The sequence below is a fragment of the Ostrea edulis genome, chromosome 3, assembly GCF_947568905.1.
Source record: "Ostrea edulis chromosome 3, xbOstEdul1.1, whole genome shotgun sequence".
Classification (NCBI taxonomy): Eukaryota; Metazoa; Mollusca; class Bivalvia; order Ostreida; family Ostreidae; genus Ostrea; species Ostrea edulis.
This window is the reverse complement of record NC_079166.1, coordinates 10,208,829-10,231,389: the sequence shown is the minus strand read 5'-3', so window position 1 is coordinate 10,231,389 and position 22,561 is coordinate 10,208,829. Positions and strand designations below refer to the sequence as shown.

Below are 22,561 nucleotides of genomic sequence, written 5' to 3'. Positions count from 1 at the left end.
TATTCTTATCTATGTTTGCCATTTTTCCTCTTTAAAAATGGAAACAATCTAATATTATTCTTGACATGATAATTCAATGCACCAATTTTGTTCAAAGAAAGAGACTGCGATTGAGTTTATTTGGAGAAATGATAGTTATTCTAGAGCATGGTCTGGCTTAGGTATATTTAATTGTGTATAGATAAAAATGATTGAAGGATGAAACTAAATTTTCTAACGTGGTGGAAGCAAGTAAAATAACTACAAAAAAGTGGCTACCGGCATAATTCATTTCAACCTCAACGAAATTTGCAGTGTATAGTTTTATAATTAAAAATATATTTTAAATTCCCAAACTCATAATACGTAAACATCGCAATTTGATTATTACGGAACGAAATGACTATTCTACTTACATTTTTTTTTTTAAATACAAAAGTCCATAATTTATTCTTTAACCATTAATTCAAAGAAATCCAGAGTGTCTGTGAACGATTCCCTACACATACTTTCTACATACAAAGTAAATTCAATTTTCTCCTTTTATATTTGTTAAAAGTTTCGAGGTTTATTTAGAAATTGTAGCAAAATAAATAGTGGGATTTTTTCACATACAATGTAATTTGTTGCAGTCATCTAACTATTTTATCATGTAGGTAAAATGTTCCACCTTTCTATGGTAAAATTGTTTCTTTATTGAGTTTAAAGTATTCGGCGAAATTGGAAAAATGGAAAGATAGTGTTAATATCAGTGAACTGCTAAGATAAGTTACGTCATGGATCGACCAATCAAACAAAAGCAGGCCACGCCCCTTGTATTTTTCTGCGCGCTGATTGGTTAAATTTTGATTACTCTAGCGGCGAGATCAAACGATCACATGATTAATATGTACCCGGAGTGCTAGTTTGTAAACATATGTAAGTCATTCACACGATCACTTGGCAAATTTAAGTGAAACGTTTCCTTACACATTGAAAGTTTAAATCGAATACGATAAAGTTGACAAATATTTCATCGATGTTAGATTCTACGACCAAGTGCGATTTTCAACCGTTTTCTGTAAAAACTGAAATAGGTACGACGGGATCAAAACAAGATAGACGTGAAATGAAGTCCACCCAGTTGAATGTTAGCCATCTTTTGAATGCAGTGGATAGCGAGATGACGGTGGGGAGTGAAAAGGGCGACCCGACAGAGCGCCAACTCAAAGTCAATTTGGAGGATAAGGAATTATGGGGAAAATTCAAAGAGTTTACCAATGAAATGATCGTTACCAAAAATGGGAGGTAAGTATATTTTGATTTGTTTTTTTTACTCCTCGGGCTATACACGCGCATTCTAATGCATAAGTATTTTAGAAATCGATAACACCTGTTTGCATCTCGTTTTATTTCCGATCGGTCACTTCAAAGAAGCCGACTACCTATCCGAGTATTTATTCTGTAAATTGGCAATTAAAACCTTCACTTTTATGACTAATAGATTCCTCTTGTGGTGAATGCATTTTTATTATGACGGTATGGAAAAAATATTGAATCATTTCGGCCGCCTAGGTCGTTATTTTTCCCTTTAATGTTGGGTCTAAACTGTTTGTTTAAACTCTAGACAAACGAATAGGAAAAATACGCTTTTATAAAACAGCTTTCTATACCATTGTCTGAAATTTAAACCTCAGATATATATTTTATCAGTTTCTAAAATGTATCAAACATCGGTATGTATCAGAAAACAACGGTGAATACAGCATGGCTACAAAAGGAATAAACCCCTGAATACAAGCGGTATTTGGTTGAATACATCGAGGGGGGGGGGGGGGGAACACAGAATATAGCAGTCTCAAAAACGCTATACATACGAAGCATACACCTCGATGAAAAAAAATCATCTAAATTGACATAGAAATATCATTTAAAAACTGAAATACGGCGTTCTGACCCCCACCAACTTATTCTGTTATACAACTTCGTTATTTTCAAAATAAATGACATATTTTCAATTCTCATCACTGTCTTGTTTTCACTGCCTTAATCAAGTAACAAGCAAAGGCTACTTGGCATGTCATATAAACTAAGGAGCATAAATATAATTTAAAAACTGAAATACGGTAGAAGATAGGTTGGAAAGATCATATCGCCGAGTTATCCTCAGAACTATTTCACTGAGGGAAAATGACCTATCCCACCCCCCCCCCCCCCTCACCCACCCCACATTCTTCTAACTCACCCCCCCCCCCCCTCTCCTCCTAGAACTGCAGTTCAAAGGTTGTAACGATTGTTAGGGAATTGGTCTTGTCCACTTGTAATGAATGGAATGTTTATAGTTGAGAGTTGATACAGGGAATGTGTTGACTCTGGAGGAAATCTATATTTTCTGTGTTCGCTTCATTTGGTCTTGTTTGCATTAAATAATACTTAATTTAACCCTAACATACCATTCTAGTTCCATCGATTTGAAAGGAAAATAAAACCTCTGTCGTTTGAGCATGCAGGATTTTTTTTTTCTTTTTCTTTGAAATGCATCTCACTTTAAAAAAATGTTTAATATACCAGTCGCAAATTTCTATATTCTTGATATTGGGTATTTCAGAAGAGAAGTAAACATAGTTAAAACGATTATAACCCATCTTAATCAATCATTTCTGTATTCTCTTAAATCGGAATAGTTCAGGAAATTGTGCTGTTTTTATCCATGGAAATCCATGGAAATTTTTAAGTTTCGTCGCGTATCAAATTGTTCTCATGAAAATTACGGATGTAGTGCTATAAAAATTGTAGGAAAGGGAGAGGGCTATAACTTAGGGTTTATCTCGCTCCACAGCCATATTCAGAATTAAATAAAATATTGTTTAAATTAAAATTGTAGGAAATTAAGATATTGCGTTATAGTAATCAAACTTTTGACTTACAATCACGGACTAAGCTCACAAAGAAATCAACTTGATAGACTAAATTATCACGGACTATGTATTATTATGTAAAGAATACAAAGTTCTTATCAAGGGTATTTATTTCTGTGGAAAGATAAAGAAAATTTTCCATATATTTTTTTTTTGATCAACAAATCACCATAATTTTTCATCCACAAACGTAACGAAAATATTAGGATGGTACCTAATATTTTATGCAGGTATATTTTTTTGTTTATTTCTTATTATCATTACTGGTCAGATACAACTTATCACCAATCCATTTTAAGATATATATTACACACATGAGACAACGATAGGGTAATATACACTTAATATTGTAAATCAATGTTAAACATAATCAATAAGAACAGCAATGGAAATCGTTCGTCCTGATTTTTGTTACTAATAAATAGGTGATATCGCACAGTACAATACCGGATAAAAATAAAAAATGAAGGGCTTTCATTGACTAGATATACCCGTAATCGTATTGTTTGGTCTAACTGAAAAGAAAATAACAAAGCAATGACGATGCATTAATGAATTTATCAATTACAGAATCAAAGAACTCCGAAGCGAGTAACGCGTATGTTGGTATCTGTTAATTACTATTGTCAATTTCTAACAATAGTATTGAAAGTAGTAAATATAGCAAATCAAACGTAAGACATAAAATCAGCTTTTTTCTCAATCTAGCTGCCACTCCAAAAAATATAACATTTTCGAATCTGCTCTTCTTTCTTTTCTTTTTTTTTTTTTTCGTTTTCTAAATATCATTATATACTTCTTACTATTTTGAAATTCCATGCTCCTAGTTAGTTGAAATATTAACATTTTTGAAAAAGCTGGAAATCATCGGACGAGTTTATAAACCTCTGTCATACAGATAAAGCTTGGTTTAAATTTCTGTATTATCAAAAACCAAAATAAAAATAATAATAAAAAACTCTTCAAATAAATAAACTCGGTTATTGCTTTGAAAGTCAATCATTTAAAATAATCTATCCATATTTCTAGGAGGATGTTTCCGGTTTTCAAGGTCAGCATAAGTGGCCTTGACCCTAACGCCATGTACACGCTGTTGCTGGACTTCGTCCAGGTAGACACTCACCGCTGGAAATACGTCAATGGTGACTGGGTGGCAGGGGGCAAGGCTGAACCAGCCGCACCCAACTGTGTCTACATCCACCCCGACTCTCCAAACTTCGGGGCACACTGGATGAAGGAGACCGTGTCCTTCAGCAAGGTCAAACTGACCAACAAACTCAATGGCGGGGGCCAGGTAAGGGAATTTCCTTTTTATTTCAATGTACACTACATGTAAAAGTGTATGCTGTATCATACAATGAATGATACCAATGCTTTTTTCCCTCGAGCGTAAGATGTTTTACAAACGTGTCAAATAGTCACATCACGCGTCACATCCGGTACAACATTTTAACTGGGTACAGTTAATGAAACACATTCCATGTAATATACAATGTACCTGAAAAATATTCTCATTTTAGCATAATTTTGATTATCATATGAACAATGAATCATTATAAATATTTAAGAGTTTGATTTGAATTTTGAAATTCTAGATCTTGTGTTCTTCTAGGATAAAAATGTCAGATGTTATGAGCTATTTGAAAGAAAATTAGAATATATTTAACAATAGATGAAACTGCTAAAACCCACATAATCAGAAAACCATAAGAAATTTGAGAATAATAAATGAACACAAGAAAAATGACAAATGTAAAATGATTTTTTCTTCCAACAACTAAGAATGGAAAAAGTAGAAATAGAAAATGAAATATGAAATTAATTCTTTTTGCTGATGAGAATTATGTAAATTTGTGTCATATAATTAACGACAAAATAATCCCATGTCATTCACGTACTGCAAATCAAGAGGGGATTAAATTCGCCTGTATCTCTCAAGCACAGGACCCTTTGTAGAGAAGGAAAAGATAGAATCGGAAATCTTTTTAACTGGCACAACTTAGTCCTCTAAAACCGCCGTTAATGACATCACAAGCCCTTTTTCAATCTTGTATTATTTCCCAAATGCATGAATCATATTTTATGAAATTACAACTTGTCCCTGATGATAATCTACCCAAGAATCTTAAATGACAAACGCGGCATAAGAACACAATTTACATACATTTATCGTTTATTTGAAAAGATTTAAATCATTTAAAATTCATATTTCTTCTTCTTTTTTCGATGTGTCTCACGTTTTTTTTACCACGGTAGAATAATAAGCACAGAGCTCCCCACTTGGCGGGTCTCTATCGCTCATGATCGTTGGCGTATTAATTCATACACAGGGATCAAAGGTCAGTTAAATTCTCATTCAAAATGCACCGTTTTTATTGATTTTTATCAAAAGTCAACAAAAGAGCACATTTAAGAACGATCATGCCGGTCAAGAGTTGCTCATCAAAGAAATGTAATAGCTGAAACGTCATAAAATTCGTATCATAGTTGTAGAGGGGGTCCGACTAAATTCAAGTACAACTTATAAAAGTGACCACAGCAAAAATCTGCATAACATTTGAATTGATGACCACGTTAGTGATTTTGTAATATCTTTGATGTGCTATCAAGTTTGACAGATGAGAGAAAACAGTTTGTCATAAAAAGGATTTTTAAAGTACACAACTGGCAAATATACATTGTGGGAAGTCGAAAAGAAATTTTAATGTTTAACACAATAAAAAGAAAAGAAATTTTAATGTTTAACATAATAAAAAAAAGCCTTCAAAGTTCATTGATGCAGAGGGTACTGGTGAAATATGATTTCAAATACTTTGAAATATATGTACTTCGAAATTCATAAACGACTGTTTTGTAATGATCCTTTCTGATTAAAGTGTATTCTCCAATAATTTCAGATAATGCTCAATTCTTTACACAAATATGAGCCACGCCTGCACCTGGTAAAAGTAGGAGCCAATTCCCAAAAAAAGCGCATCAGTAGTTTCAGCTTCCCGGAGACTCAGTTTATAGCCGTCACAGCCTATCAGAACGAGGAGGTGAGTAGGAATGATGTTCCACAGCTCATAAATGGAAATTTAGTTCCCCTGTCCCTAATTTAGTTATACACCTGCTCAAAACAAGAATGGATTTTTCGTTGTTCAATTTATTTATATGAAATCTTTTAAACACGTGCAGCAAAAGATATCAAATTGTCCTTGTAAATTTACATTAAATATAAACGGATGTTAATTTTCACCAATTTAGGTATCATTCCCATCATTATTACACGAATAATAAAGCTACGGGCCACCTTTACGACATGATTACGTGTACATCTGTTCTGATCAATTCAAAGGCTGCACCCTGCGCGATACCAATTGAAATTATTATATTACAATACTTAAACTTCGTACTTTTTTCGATCCATTATGGTGGCGGAGTGATACAATTTCAACGTCTGTGCCATTCCGTGTTCCTCTCGACAAGAGTGCTTTCCAAACCCGGCTCTAATTTGATCCTTGCTATTCTGCTATTAAATTAAACCCCACCGTCACGTCGTTCTTATATGCTTCTGGGAGTTTATCTGAAATTGTAGACTACAATGTCGGGAAGTTGCTGTTTATTAATTTTTATTTTTTAAAACGATTTCATATTTATAAAGACATGATATAATCATAATTGTTTCTCAAGGAATGAAAAATATTTCATACCAAGCATAAGATGAACATTACTGCCGTCGTATTTCTATCAGACACATTTTTACATTCAGCTAAACTAACTCCAAATAAAACGTACTTTACATATTCTCATTAAGTTTTAAATCTATAATGTAGTCGTCATATTATCAAATTAGTTAAATGTTATGAAATATTTTGTGACTTTATTTTGTTTATTTAAAACTGAAATAAATTTCATGCGCCACATTAAGGCGTGCGACTCTTTCATGTCCCCAATGCAAGTAAATATCACTTGTAACAAACCAGCCGCGGAAGTATTTTTCGAACTTACTTGTTAAAACCCCAAATCCAGTGCCAAAAATTTTCAGCATCGTGAGAAATCCAAACAATGCATTGATCGTGTTATCTTAGCTAAGAAAAGGGACAATCGGGTGTCCGGGATCTGACGTGACGAAACTTTCCTTAAGGGGGTTAAGGCATTCTAATGCGTCTATGTTTACAACTGTTTGTTTCTCGTTATACTCTAAACAATCTCTCACTTTATAACAGACACCGTTCAATTCAAAACTGTAAATATCTTGTTTCTACTGAAATTAACCTGTTTGTAAAATATATTCATGCAAATAGAAATCATTCCTTTGAAATTTATTTATTTTGTTAATCACTTTGTAACCCGACGCCGATTTGAGGGCAGGGTTTACTTGGGTGAAATTTCAAACAAAAGTTAAATATTTATATATAAACTAATTCTACAAAAGAATTCCACATATATACAGGTTAAATATTGTAATGTAAAATAATGTTTTAAAACATAAAAATACCGAATTATAAAAATCTAAAATAGTTTAGTTTAGCTGCATCACATCACTCAATTATTTAATCAGAATAAAATTGAACTAAACTTGATGGTTTAAAACAATTCCGAAAAAATTGGAAATTATATATCATAAAACGACAAATATTTTGCTCTTTTCAATAACACTCCCACATAAAATGTACCAGGTATACACCTCTTTAATATCTTACACTCTTTTTTTGGCAGATTACCGCCCTAAAAATCAAGCACAACCCATTCGCTAAAGCCTTCCTGGACGCAAAGGAAAGGTGAGTGCGTTTGACGCCAAAAGTCTGAATCCAGCACGGGGGCCGTGATTTACACAGGTCCGGAGTGCTCGATTCGCCAACATTGGCGCACTTTGTTTGAATTAATCGGGTTCAAAGCCTTAACAGACAATTACAGAAGTCTGTCCCTATGTGTACTTTATGTGCAAAACTGTCTCTATTTGCTCTCAATAATGTTTCAATTAAATGTCAAGAATTCTGGCTTCTTTAAACATAAAAAAAATACTTCTTTTCATCTCGTATTCAAATGTGACTGCTCTCGAGATTTGAGGAATTTTGTATTTTGTAGACCGGACGGCCGAGACTTGGCCGATGATGGGTTTGATAGTCAGCAGAGATCACTTTCCCACTGTAAGTTCAAAGTTTTTGGCGTTTGACTAAGTAAATTCGGGCGTAATAGTGATACACTGGAAGACACATACTCTACTATCAACACCATAAAAAACGATGAATAGAAAAAAATTGGGGTAAATTGTTCGTTTCGAATTGACAGATCATAAGCTTCTTACAATTGTATTAAACCCCATTAATATTTCAACGTTAACCGTCTTCAGTGAGCCAGGGTTTCGGGACAGTTATTGAGAGGTTGAAATATGTTATTAGATAAATCATTCGTTGATATGGATCCGAAGTCTCGAATGCCTGCATCAGAGAAGAAAACATGTCGTGGTATGCCGAATGCCCTTCAAGGCAGTTTTTAATCAATCACTATTCAAATGAATGAATCCCGTCCTTGGTGCACAGTTTGTGATGAACTCTTTTGTTAAAGTGCACACTTTCTTGAATAATTGATCGAATTTGTCAAGAGACGAGTTTTCTAGTCGAACACCCTTTGTTATTTAAATGTGGCATCTATCCTGGGTTTTCTTGACATGACGTTTATAAGATCGGGATGTATATCACATCTCCTGACTAACAATTGTACCAAAAAAATAACCGTCATTCCACTCTGAGCTAGAGACACATAATCCTTGTGTCAAATGAAGTCAATTACTAATTCGTATTGTGGATTAACCCGCGCTCTGATCTTCATTTAATTTAAAGAGTAACGCAATCGTTTAAGTCTCTCAATAAAAAAAATTGTGGCGCATTTTTTTAATTTTAAGAAAATAGAGTAACGAAACAGTGTCATATTTATCTTTTTCGAATAGGCTCAAAAACATAACAGTCTTGTTTTGACGCTGTCCGTATAATCTCGTTTTACAATTAATTTGTAAAAGTCAGATTTTGAATGGGACTGGTCCTCAAGGCTCTCGTGCATTGCCAGGTGTGTAAAAAGCGACAGCAATGTTTCCTATCGCATGGGATATTGTTCCTGTAAGTCTATATCAGTAAATCTTTTTAGAGACAGTAGCATTTGGCGGTTTGTAGTCCAAAAATCTTATACAGCGGGGTGTAGATAATTTGTGACCAGCACCCTGTTATCGGAGACGCATAAAGCACATTGACACCATGGCAGGGTTGGTGTGAAGTTAGGAACCGATAGGGACCCGGCTTCATCTCTCAACCAACCACTTTGTCACGTAATTGAGAAAAACTTGAGATAAAATTGACAACTTTTTATCAATGAATTTAAAAAGAAAGCAAACACGTAGAGATATCATACTAAATAGTAGAGACCAGTTAAACAGTCAATCCATATTTTCTAACTCGTTTTAATGAATTTATGATGTAACGTCTCTCTACCTCGCACTTGGACTCTATTTTAACAATAACCTTTAACACCAAGATCTCGTCAAGTGCGAGATGTTAATATCACAAGATCAAAGGACATAACCTATGTATCGCAAGGCACGGAAAATTGCATTTTGGATTAAGAATGTATACAAATATTGGAAGTATTGCTGGCAAATTCAACAAATACAACGAATTCAAGAGGACCAGACACTAGGGAGTGATAATTTGAAGAGGCCTGCCCTTGCAAAATTTATCGCCCGTCCACATTCTGCATTTGAATACGTATTTGCACTAATCCTATTCTTTTTGAAAAGCAGCCGTCGAAGATAACCTTTATTTGTTGAAGATTAAGATTAGCAATTTACAACGCTCTTCATTTCATCCATATCATATTTTATTAGAAAGCCACATTTCAAATAATGGTGTGCAGGTCATTAAAGAAAGCCAAAGACTTTCCAACGTACAATTTATCCTGAAAATATTTCGGCGATACAATGCTCTTCCCTTCAATTCAAATAAAACTTTTAATATACGATAGACACTATCATTCCGTATAGAGACTTTCATTCAAAGGCCCTAGTTTTCTTCATATTAATAATCAGTGAAAAGTTTTGTCGAAAAAAAATTGAATTTAACCTTCACTACAATTTTGTATAATAACAATTCATTGATTTCTAAACATTTTATTCTTGGACGTTCTGAACATTATTTTTGTAGTACATTCTGAACATTACTTTTGTAGTAGCCGGTACTTGGTACATTCCCCCCGGGAGTCATGCCCTAGTCCCCCCGCCAGCTCATCAGTTTCCTAATGCACTCAATCTGTCGTCTCCTCACTGCGACAGACTGAGTCTGAGAAACGCCCGGGCCACGCCCTACTCTCACCCCTACCAAAGAAGATCTCCCCCTCACGGTAAGGAAGACTCTATTCATTAAACTGTACTGACTAATGCATTTATTCATCAAGTTGTATGATTTGATAAGTATTTCTTTATTTAAAATGAAATTCAAGATTTCTAAGTATGTACGAGAGAAATGAATTGGTAGTTTTGTTTCTCACGATTGAAATTCTTTCTTTGGAAACCTTTAAACTCTTAGAGGTCATATTAACAGACAATGTTTGACAATCTTGTCTTGCACTTATCAGGCCATAAAACATTTAGAAACCATTTAATGAATTATTTTCATACAATTTCGATCTGCTCTCAAATGATACCCTTTAAACATTCAAAATTACTTTTTATCAAAATTTCAAATCGATCTTGGAATGCTATATTCTTGGATCGTAAAAACAAAATGCTTTGAAATAAATATTTAATTCCTTAATACCCCCAGGAAGTGAATTAACGACCGCTCCCAAGTATGTTTTTAGTATAACTGTTTTAGTGTAGATAATTTTTTTTATTACTTGATAACATATGTTGATTAATTCTAGAAAGTTAGATGTCGCTCAGATTTCTGCATACAACAAGTCTGACCGTATAGACAGATATATCATGAGTCTCTCTATATAACACATGTCTCTGGTCCGACATTGCTATAACTGTGTTCAATCTCCGAATTAAGGAGGGAGTGTGCGGCAAAACCCGGGAAATTAGAGGGCCATTAAAGAGAAAACTTTACGATTCCTGAGTAAAAGAATCTAGAAAGTGTGGAAATTGAATTAAGTCGATGCTCAATAAAGACTAGGACTAAATCTCGTATTAACAGGAAATTTACGACCACAAATGTTTTAGTCCGAGGACATGGGTCTACCATGACAACGCCGTTCTTTTGTTTTGGCGTCCATTTCATGGACAAATTTTTACAGGGTTTTACCGTCTTAGTTAACCATAAAATCGCCGTATACACACGATCCTACACGAAAGCCCGGTTCCTTTGATATAACACATAAAACCAAGTTTTGCTTGTCAATTATTGAGAACAAAGAGTGTGATTTCATTTTTATTCGTTTTGATAAAACGAATTCTATTGCTCCTTAACATATTACGACTTTCCACTTTGTTAGGTCTATTTGCCAATAATTTTACGGTTGGTAAGACCAACCCCTTGCTATTATCTATCTTTAACACGGCTGTAATGACTTTATGAGACCTCCCCCCGTCAACGATTCAATTATCCCGGTTTGTAACGGTGGTCCCTAGGGCCCACGGTAACGCGTATCCTTTATTTACAAATTGAATAATTTGATCACAAAATGGAAATACTGACTTGATAGGACACATAGAAAATGTGTCAAATCTAACTTCTGACGTAACGACAGGCAGCGCCACTTTTTATGTGTGCCCACACACAATCCCCGTCCCTCGTCTCTAGAGGATACACGGGGAAATCTGAATCAAAATATTTCTTTTCATAGGATTTTTCACGATGTAAAACAATCATAAATACTCGAATTAGTAACATATACAAGTACAAATTATATAAATAGGTTGTTGGCGATTTCAATTTCATCACGTTATTTCCTAGATAGGAAGATTCAGCTTGAGATCAGAATGCAAGAATAAGTGTGAATGCAGGGAGAATTCATTATATATGTGTGTGTGTTCCGGCTACAGATGTATAATTAAAAAGAATAGTTCACAAATTTATATAAAATATTTTTGGCATTCTTAATAAAAATTTACTAGATAGTTTCAAAAGAATAAGCTCGTAAGGCAGAATAAATATATCAAATTTAATTTCCTGAGATCATGATATTCGAAAGCAACATTTTAAAAATCTGTACTGAGTTGTATTTTTGTTTTCTTTGACAGGTGGTTTTCCTCGTGATGTCACTTCAAACATCCCCATGCTGAACATTCCAGACAACTGGATGACGCCCACGAATCCCAGCGTCCTCCAATCGAACACACCCACTCCTCAATCCCAGTATAGCATGTGGATGGGAAACCCTATGGGAAATATCCCAACAAATCAGAACTGTGCAATGCCATATCTGCGTTCTCCCAATCCCTATTCGTTTAACTCATCGAACACGTCAATCTCATGTGTGCCCAACGTGACAGTTTCTAACCCAGCGGTCTCGTCTTCGTTCGATTCCTCAAAATTCGAATCATGTGACATTTCATCCTTCCCACCAAACCGGGATGTACTTCGAACGTCAGCGTGGAGTCCACTGACCCCTCCCCCGATATGAGAGCTGATCTTGCCACTTAGTTTACTCTGTGATACCCTTTGTACGTATAAGTGTGCTACTACAATCAAAAGTTCATTGTTTTACTCATCTTCACTTCATCGAGAAAGACACATCGAATACTTGGATGCAAGGAATGGGGGAATGGCGGTTGAGTCGAAGGTCAAACGCGACCTTAAACAGCGTAATCTGGAGGTGTGAAAGAGAACATTCAGCATTGTTCTTTCTGGTAATAAATTTGTTTTACTTGTTTATACTCTTGAAAATAAATTATTTTTGTCAATACCTCTTGTTACTTTTTTTCATTTACTTGTGCACTCTGTGCGGCGATATCAAACATTTTACATTGATTTACAGCCTCTACCGCTATCTAAGCGAACACGGTCCATTGTTAGATTGATTAAAACGTTATAAAGGAAAGTAAAATGTATCTTAAACATGACAAAATACGTTTGCACAGGTGTGAAAACCAAACAATCATTAAATGGCGAGAGAAAATGTTAACTGTCTATGGTGTAAAACGCATAAGACGGATCGTTATTCAAGCGCACATTTATATAAACTATGAATGTATTTTGGTTATTAATATCCACTGAAGTCTGGTTTGATGTCGTTGGGCCTGAGAAAAAAAGTTTCAATTACTTTCGTTATTGCATGTCATTTCTGCTGATAATGTCTGAATAGGTGACAAGAACGGGACTGTTTGTCTTCTAACCCCGAGCCCGACTTATCAAGTCTTTTCAAATGCCGTTTGATTTTGTAAAAAAGTTTGCTTTGATTAATGAAGGCACAATAAGATAATACGGGTGCTAAGCATGTGAAAAACGTTTAGCGAGACAGCTTCAATTCTACTTTATAAACACAAGCATGAGAGGCAATACAGCTATAGAAGAAAGGGTAATCTTTGTCAAATACGTTACCAGGGATGAAAAGAATAAATGGGAGTGGCAGAGTGGTCAATAGTCTACGTGGTAATGGTAGAATAGTGTTAATAGTAATGGTAGAATAATCAATAGTCCACGTGTTAATGGTAGAATAATCAACAGTCCACGCGTTAATGGTAGAATAATCAACAGTCCACGCGTTAATGGTAGAATAATGGTAATGGTAGAATAATCAATAGTCCACGCGTTAATGGTAGACCTGTCAAAAGTCCATGTGTTAATGATATTGGTGAAGTGGTCAATATTCCACGTGTTAATGATATTGGTGAAGTGGTTAATATTCCACGTGGTAATGGTAGAATAGTATATTAATGGTATAGTAGAGTGGTCAATAGTCTATGTGTTAATGGTATGATAGAGTGGTCAATAGTCTATGTGTTAATGGTATGATAGAGTGGTCAATAGTCCATGTGTTAATGATAGTGGTAAAGTGGCCTATGGTCACTAATGTAACGGTAAAGTAGTCAATACTCCAGATGTTGATGGTAGGGTTAAAAAGTTTTCAATAGTCCACGTGGTAACGGTAGAGTGGTCTATAGTCCACGTGGAAACGGTAGAGTGGTCTATAGTCCACGTGGTAATGGTAGAGTGGTCAATAGTCCACGTGGTAATGGTAGTGTGGTCTATAGTCCACATGGTAATGGTAGAGTGGTCTACAGTCCACGTGGTAATGGTAGAGTGGTCTACAGTCCACGTGGTAATGGTAGAGTGGTCTACAGTCCACGTGGTAATGGTAGAGTGGTCTACAGTCCACGTGGTAATGGTAGAGTGGTCTATAGTTCACGTGGTAATAGTAGTGTGGTCAATAGTCCACGTGGTAATGGTAGAGTGGTCTACAGTCCAAGTGGTAATGGTAGTGTGGTCTATAGTCCACATGGTAATGGTAGAGTGGTCAACAGTCCACGTGGTAATGGTAGAGTGGTCTACAGTCCACGTGGTAATGGTAGAGTGGTCTACAGTCCACGTGGTAATGGTAGAGTGGTCTACAGTCCACGTGGTAATGGTAGAGTGGTCTATAGTTCACGTGGTAATAGTAGTGTGGTCAATAGTCCACGTGGTAATGGTAGAGTGGTCTACAGTCCAAGTGGTAATGGTAGAGTGGTCTACAGTCCACGTAGTAATGGTAGAGTGTCTACAGTCCACGTGGTAATGGTAGAGTGGTCTACAGTCCACGTGGTAATGGTAGAGTGGTCTACAGTCCACGTGGTAATGGTAGAGTGGTCAATAGTCCACGTGGTAATGGTAGAGTGGTCAATAGTCCACGTGGTAATGGTAGAGTGGTCTACAGTCCAAGTGGTAATGGTAGAGTGGTCAATAGTCCACGTGGTAATGGTAGAGTGGTCTACAGTCCACGTGGTAATGGTAGAGTGGTCTACAGTCCACGTGGTAATGGTAGAGTGGTCTACAGTCCACATGGTAATGGTAGAGTGGTCTACAGTCCACGTGGTAATGGTAGAGTGGTCTACAGTCCACGTGGTAATGGTAGAGTGGTCTACAGTCCACGTGGTAATGGTAGAGTGGTCTACAGTCCAAGTGGTAATGGTAGAGTGGTCAACAGTCCACGTGGTAACGGTAGTGTGGTCAATAGTCCACATGGTAACGGTAGTGTGGTCGTTATCATGTTTCTTTTTAGTTTCTCTCTATACATTTGATACTCTATCATTTTACAAATAGATTCATATCAAAATTTCGATCTTCGTTCCTGGGTACAATCTTAACATTGCACTTCCAATGTTCCTTACCATCAAATCAAGTATGTACTCTAGCTAGAAAAAAACCTACCAAAACGCCCCCGCCCAAACAAGAACAAATAATGACATAGGAGCTAGCAGATTGGACCTCTTGATCATCTGTGTTCTGCTTGCCACTTGAATGATATTTGCAGCCAGGACAAGACAACCTTGAAATAGAAATCCCTTAAATTGCAAAGGGATGACCTTCGGCATTTGCAGGTGACATCCATGCCAAGTTTCAGCAAAAGTACTCATACGTTTTTGAAGTACACGTTTTCTATAGTCCGCCTTGTCCTGGTACCCAGTGAAGATGGCTAATTCCTAGATGCTTTAGTTAATTGGTTTCTCTCTGTTGACACTCTCTGTTTATCGTATATCTAATCAAAAACCTAGTCAACACGCTGCTACATTTGATCTTGCAATTCAAAACATCCAGTCCTTCTACAAGCGGAACGCAAATAGATTATATCAATGGCTGCAACTGTGTAAGTTGTCGTAATTAAATTTACAGACATGATCTTTTCTATAGTGGAATCTCATGACAAACATTCAGGTTTTTACCTCTTTCGGGGGGTGGTGCTTTAGTTATTGTTCGATCGTCAATCGGGCTTTTCCGCAGAAATCTGTCTCGACAGTTCGCTTCAGACCCGAGCCGTGTTTTATTTACCCAGGACAAACGAAATATTGATATGAAATGAAGTCATATGCAGGCGTCTTTGTTTCGCTCCGTGTGTAATGAATAACTTCTTTTTATGTATCGAGATGATGGTGTAAGAGGTAAATAATGGTCTTGTCTTTCTAACACTTTCAAGTCGCTGCGGAGCCTCTCTTCATACAGACCAGAAGGGACGCCCCGCTCCGTCTAAGGACCGAATATCGCCGAGGTGATGTAATGATATACTCCCTAAGAAAGTTATAATTTTATGATGTTTACTTTTTAAAGTTAAAATACACATTCTTCTGCATGTGTGGTCCCTGGTATAAGTTTTGTACTGAGTGATCCCCGCGGTGCTTCACAGAGGACAGTTTCTAGAGTTCAGTATCTTGGGCCACGTGGTTTAGGATTAAACTCACTCACATGTCTTTTGTAATAATTTTCATTAATTAATTGTTGAGACCAGTATGTTGTGTGGACTCTGCATAGTTGAAAACAAACATTCTTTAAAAAATAAGAAGCATATTCAATGTATAAAGGAACGGATCCCGACTATGTTCAAAGGAGTGTGGGTGGTTGGGGTCCAAGATGGTACCCCCCTCCCCTCCCCTAGCGGCAGATCTCAAAATGGCACAAAAATTATCTTTTGTCTAAAAATTTCAAATCAATCAAAGGTGTGGTTACAACCACCGTAACCTCTAGATACGCCACTGTCGTACCAGACTTTTTTTCTTTTTATACTTCGATCCTATAAGTGTCCATTGGTATTCAATTTCCTTATGCATATTATGAATTTAAAAAAACCTCAGACCGAGTATTTAAGCTTACGTTGGAGTATCAGGAGAGTTGTTTCTCATTGTTCCTTGTGTGTTCACATGCATCAATTCTTCATTTATTTGTTACAGCAGGTTGAATGTTAAAAAACTTTAAAAAAAACATTTGATGTGAACATGCTTTTTGGACTTTATGTTCTTAAAGTCTCCTTGGGTTCAGTTTCACGCAAACCTAGCAAAGACCCGTCAAAAGGGCCCCTCGTCCGGATTTTCGTAGCCAAGTAAATGCTTTTAGGTTATTAATTCCATCTCAAGTGGGCTCAAATCCCATAATTCTTTAATCAAGGAGTCAATTAAATAAAAACTTTGTCAGGAATCTTATAGGGGTTGAGTAACGCCAAACTTCAAAAGCGGCGCCGAAAATTTTCGAATTCTACTCGGAAAGGTAAATATTTACAAAAATGCCGGGATGTGTAAATACCGGCATGGAAAATTTGTTTTGAACCGATTTTAAGATCATTAAATTTTTACAGTAAAAGAGTTTCTTTTCCCCCCTTCACATAAGCCTGTAATTGCGATCTTATGATGTTTGAAGTCAGAGCGGTCATTTTTGTCACAGAGGTTTTATGGGTACACCATTAAATAACAATGAATAAATTTTAAATATTTTAACATAAATGAAATTCCCCTCCCCCACGAAAAAAAAAAAATTCCGATACACGTGAAAAGGAACAGAATAATACAGTAGTTCTTTGCTGAAAAGTTATTACGACACAAGTTATCAATTTTGTTGATTATATTTATCAGTTACTAAAAATCACTATCATAAAAGTTTGCAAACGTTCTTGCTATTGACTAAAATCATTTTTTATTCCCCAACAAGAAATTAATCATATCGTTTTCCTGACTCTCATAAAACTTACGTTTTGTATCTTTTTAAAAACTAATTTACTGCGCCAATGATTTTTCCTAAACAGTTTAAAGGAAAAAGTGACATAACATGTCAACAAACAGAAAATCACCGTGACTAATTTTGGTCGAAGGTCGGGTGTCGTTCGTTATAAATCGTTGGTGGTCCGTGGATTTGACGTGGAAGTTTTGATAATCAGGCGATATAGCACTGCGAATAGTGGAAGGAAACCCAATACAACGATTTCGAATTTCATCGAAAGCCTAATAAACCTCTGTGATGTATCTGATATTGTAGAAAAATTGTCGTAACGACAGAATAATTGTAAAACCAAACCGTCCAAGAAATTGTTAATTTTCGTAATTCTTTCCTTATGGTATGGGTTATCGGACTGACACATTATTTATACAAACGGACTCACCCTCAACTTATCTTTCAACCTTTTATTTTCATGCATCAATAATCAATATATTTTTCTAATGAATTATCTTTGTGTCATTTGTGGTCAAACATTATTTGAACTACGGCCAATTAATTAATTAATGGTGAACACGGTGCGTTTAATTAAAGTTTGAAAATCATTGTTAAATTAATTGAATTAAATGACAACGGACAAAGTTCGATATAAAATACAAACCAACAACAAAGTGAAGACTTCAGTGGGATAAAACTATTTTCGTCTGTTTAGAATTCGGGATTATTTTGTTTAGACGAGAAGTATCTATATTTACACCCGCTGGCCGATACAACGTCCCGTCTTAGTTTTGACACCCCTGTTTAGCGCTAGTAGCCCACAGAGAGTGCGGGACTTTTCATCTTTCGTCACCTACATGTATAAATGTTTGATTTCCATTCAAGTTTTACATACATGTTCAACAGTCAAAGCTTTAAATTCCATTTTCGTGGCAAGAAATCGGCAACTTTAAAGTCCTTCCTTCGGAGAAATAATTTACATGTTCAAATATGTGATCACCGGATTGTTCGTTGTCCAACACGCTGGTTTAGATATTTTTACTACCGGTGGTCAGTTGAAGTATTAGGAAATTCCCATCCTGTGGGACAGATGATATAGCCATGCGATTTGAAATTGCATATATACACTTGTAGCAAAAATAACAACAAATAATTACGATTTTCGCAACATTTTGAACTAAATTCTTTTCCCCGGCCCTTCAGTTTGTTCACGAAATAATTAAATTAGAATATATACAAGTAACCTTTATATCTATTGTGTGTGTGTGTGTGTGTGTGTGTGTGTGTGTGTTTAGTTTATTGAAACCTCGAGAAACATCTCATTGATATGGTACGGTTAGATCTATGTAATAATCAAGTAACAATATATTAGTGAGTATAACCATGTGAAAAGAATCATGTGACCAAATATGTAGGACGGACAAACATATAATATATTATAAGTTTCTTAGGCTCAGTGCCTTTATCCAAAATCTTGTTAAATTACAAAATGCTTTTCTGTTTCTTATTGAAAAAAGTTGCACAAGTTTGAACATGGATGGTCGAGTAAAATAGTATCGTTTGATGTATGGTTTTCATTAATCGGAATAATAGGGACATTACAGAAAAAAAAATGGTATCCGTCTTCAATTTCGTTAAAATCACATTTCTGACATTTTCTTTGAGACCTTGCTATGTTTGAGTATCGACCCTTTTCTATCAACAACTCATGTGCAGACATTCTAAATTTACTCAATATTGTAGTAAAATTATTTGATACACATTTTCTTAAATAGTACTGAAGATAAAAACTATCAGGTAGTTGCTTGTATAGATTACATTTTGGAGACCTTTCAAAAAATGAATGCATCTCTTGTATAAATAAATCATTTAACAATTGATTATATATATTCTTTATTGTTGAAGACATACGTCTTATGGCATACATGTTTACAAAAATAATAAACAAGTTAACAATTGATTATACATGTAACTAGAAAGAAATGCTGATTTCCCATGAACACTCTGGTTATTACAAACACATCCAAGTCCTAAATTCTGCAGTAAGTTCCTGACATCAGTTAACCAATTGTGATGTAAGTCAATATCTTCTAACATATGATTATATAATGATTTCAAAATACAATTGTCTGTGTCTACATGTCAAGGTTTAACCCAATATTTCAAGATTCGTTGTTTTCTAACAATACTTAAAGGTAATCTTCCCAATTCTGATAATAAAATAAACTTTGGTGTACTTTTTTTATTATGAATAATTCTCTTACAAAATTCTAAATGTACTTTTTCTATATCTTTGGCAGTACAAAACCCCCAGACTTCACATCAGTAATTCAAAACGCTACTTACATACATATTAAATACATGTAATTTAGTGTCGATATTCGGTGTTTTCATTACACATTTTCATCACATGAAACATGGTTGTCCACCCATGTGATGCTGAGATGTTTTTTGAGTTCTAGTAAATTGTCCAATATAAAAACTCCCAAATAACTAAAACTATCCATTACATGAATTTGAATGTCATTAAAAGACCATCGATCCTGTGTTTCTAAACACTACAATTTTTGTTTTCTGTACATTAACATCTATGTTCCATTCGCTGCCATATTCATATAATTTATCCAACATGTTCTGTAATGCGTTTCTACTTTCAGCAATTAATACAGTATCATCAGCATAGAGGAACAAAAATAATGACAATTCCTTCAGTTCAACATTTTCTACATATCTTCGCAAGCTACTCATGAGAGTAAGCGAACCGGCTTGCAAAGATGCGTTTTCTAATGTGTTTTCAATCAGATAGTTTTCAAAATCGTTTATGTACATAGAAAATAAAAATGGAGACAATCCCTCACCGTGTATAAGACCATTTTGAAATAATTACTACCATTAAACTGTACACATGTTTTTATACTAGCATAAATAGATTTGATCACAGAATACATTTTACCCACAATGCCATTGCGAAATAATTTAAGAAATAGTTTTTGTCTGTTAACACTATCAAAAGCCTTCCGATAGTTAACAAGGCAACAATATAACTTGTGTATATGTCTGTGTGTGTTTGTTTGTTTGTGTTTAACGTCTAGTACATGATACTGCATGGCGCTTTCTCAAGTTGGGGGTTCGGAGAACAAGAAAGTGACAAACAATATAGGTTTCATTCAGACAAAATATATTTACCATTAAATCGAAAGGAATAATAGTGAGACTGACTTAACTGGTGTACGTAAAATTATTGATTTATGAAATATCGTGATTACAAGCTTGATACCTGTGGAAAAAGATAGGATAACGTTAACCTTTGAAAAAGCGTTTTCCAATCTCGACCGTCCGTCAGTCTGTCAAAAACTGGTTAGCAGCATGGCCCATAACTGAGACACATATCGCCACAGTCAGTCCCTTACGAGGTGATGGAGTCAACCGCGGGGTTTCCGACGATGATATATAAAACAATTTCGAATTTGCTAAATTGAGACAATATTCTGTAGACACCTCCCCAGAACACAAATTAGTGCAGGTCACAGAACACGTACAATTGTATAACAGGGAAACTAAACGACTAAACACATAAACTAACGTACACTGTACGTGTAAATCTCAAACGGTAAATTCTATAATTTTCAAAATCTTATGACGAACAGCTATATATTGTAGAGATAATTAAGCATTTACTTACAATGTTATATATATGAAAAATCAGTACTCTCAACTGCAAAAGATGATTAGAGGATTATACGCGTGTATTCTAAATCAATAGATGATTAGAGGATTATACGCGTGTATTCTAAAGCAATAGATGATTAGAGGATTATACGCGTGCATTCTAAATCAACAGATGATTAGAGGATTATACGCGTGCATTCTAAATCAATAGATGATTAGAGGATTAAACGCGTGTATTCTAAATCAATAGATGATTAGAGGATTATACGCGTGTATTCTAAAGCAATAGATGATTAGAGGATTATACGCGTGCATTCTAAATCAACAGATGATTAGAGGATTATACGCGTGCATTCTAAATCAATAGATGATTAGAGGATTAAACGCGTGTATTCTAAATCAATAGATGATTAGAGGATTATATTATACGCGTGTATTCTAAATCAATAGATGATTTGAGGATTATACGCATGTATTCTAAATCAATAGAATATAATGTCAACGTTTCTGATATTAGTGTTTTTATTTCAATAAAGTTGAATATCATACAATTATTGACATTTTAGGTGAACCTAAAAAACGACAATAATTGTTTTATTATTTGATTGAATAATTCAAAAGATGGCCACTGGCCACTCGAGCTTACGAAACGATATCTGGTTGGCCATTTTTGTGTATGGCTGGAGTGCAAGATTCGTCGAAAACGATTGGAGGCGCGGATTTTCGTTAATTAGATAACTAAATATAATTTAAAATAACACAATAAACCGACTACAGGAACATGTAGAAGTGAACAAGCGATATCAGATCCGCCATCTTTAGATCAGATTTAATGTTATTGTACTTCAGCAATTGTTACCCAAGCTCGTGGTAGGGGCCGCTAACATTTGAAACTTTCAACGACCTCAGCCTCAAATTCTTAGACTCACCCGAGATATTTCCAAAACAGCGTGACATCAAACTTTTATCAACCGAACTTACGTAAACTGAGTTTCGAGAACGACCCGGGCTGGAGAAGGCTGGTGGTAGCAATGTCCTCATGCCCCCCTCCAGGGGCGGATCCAGGAATTGAAGTTAGGGGGCAACGAAAGAGAGGCAGGGGGTTTGGAGGCCGTCATGTGCCCCCCCCCCCGCCCCCCCACCAGCTGGTCCAGGGCGAAACTTTGATGGGGGGGGGGGTGTCCTCGGAAGCTCCTGGATTGTATAGCTCCTATGTGTAGTCATTTTTGCTATTTTCTGTCATTTTAACGACGTGAAACCAATAAAATGACACAAATTTTCAAAGCTTTTTATTTGAATTGAACAGAACTTGTTCCAATAAAAGTAACAATTCTCTGAGAGTGGAAAAATGTTAGCTTCATTTGTCGTTTATTCTCTCCCCTTTAAATAAGAAACTATAATATCCTCCTAGGCACCTGATCCCACCTCTGGTGT

At 35.5% G+C, this 22,561-nt stretch overlaps 1 protein-coding gene across 1 annotated transcript; it reads left to right on the top strand.

Moving 5' to 3' along the window:
• The first annotated feature begins 887 nt into the window (after positions 1-887).
• LOC125676127 (T-box transcription factor T-like) lies at positions 888-12,755 on the top strand. Its single transcript, XM_048914033.2, has 7 exons — positions 888-1,266; positions 3,906-4,170; positions 5,774-5,914; positions 7,578-7,639; positions 7,947-8,008; positions 10,077-10,247; positions 12,091-12,755. The coding sequence occupies exons 1-7, from the start codon at positions 998-1,000 to the stop codon at positions 12,471-12,473; spliced, it is 1,353 nt and encodes a 450-aa protein (XP_048769990.1). The 5' UTR covers positions 888-997; the 3' UTR covers positions 12,474-12,755.
• Positions 12,756-22,561: the final 9,806 nt, after the last annotated feature.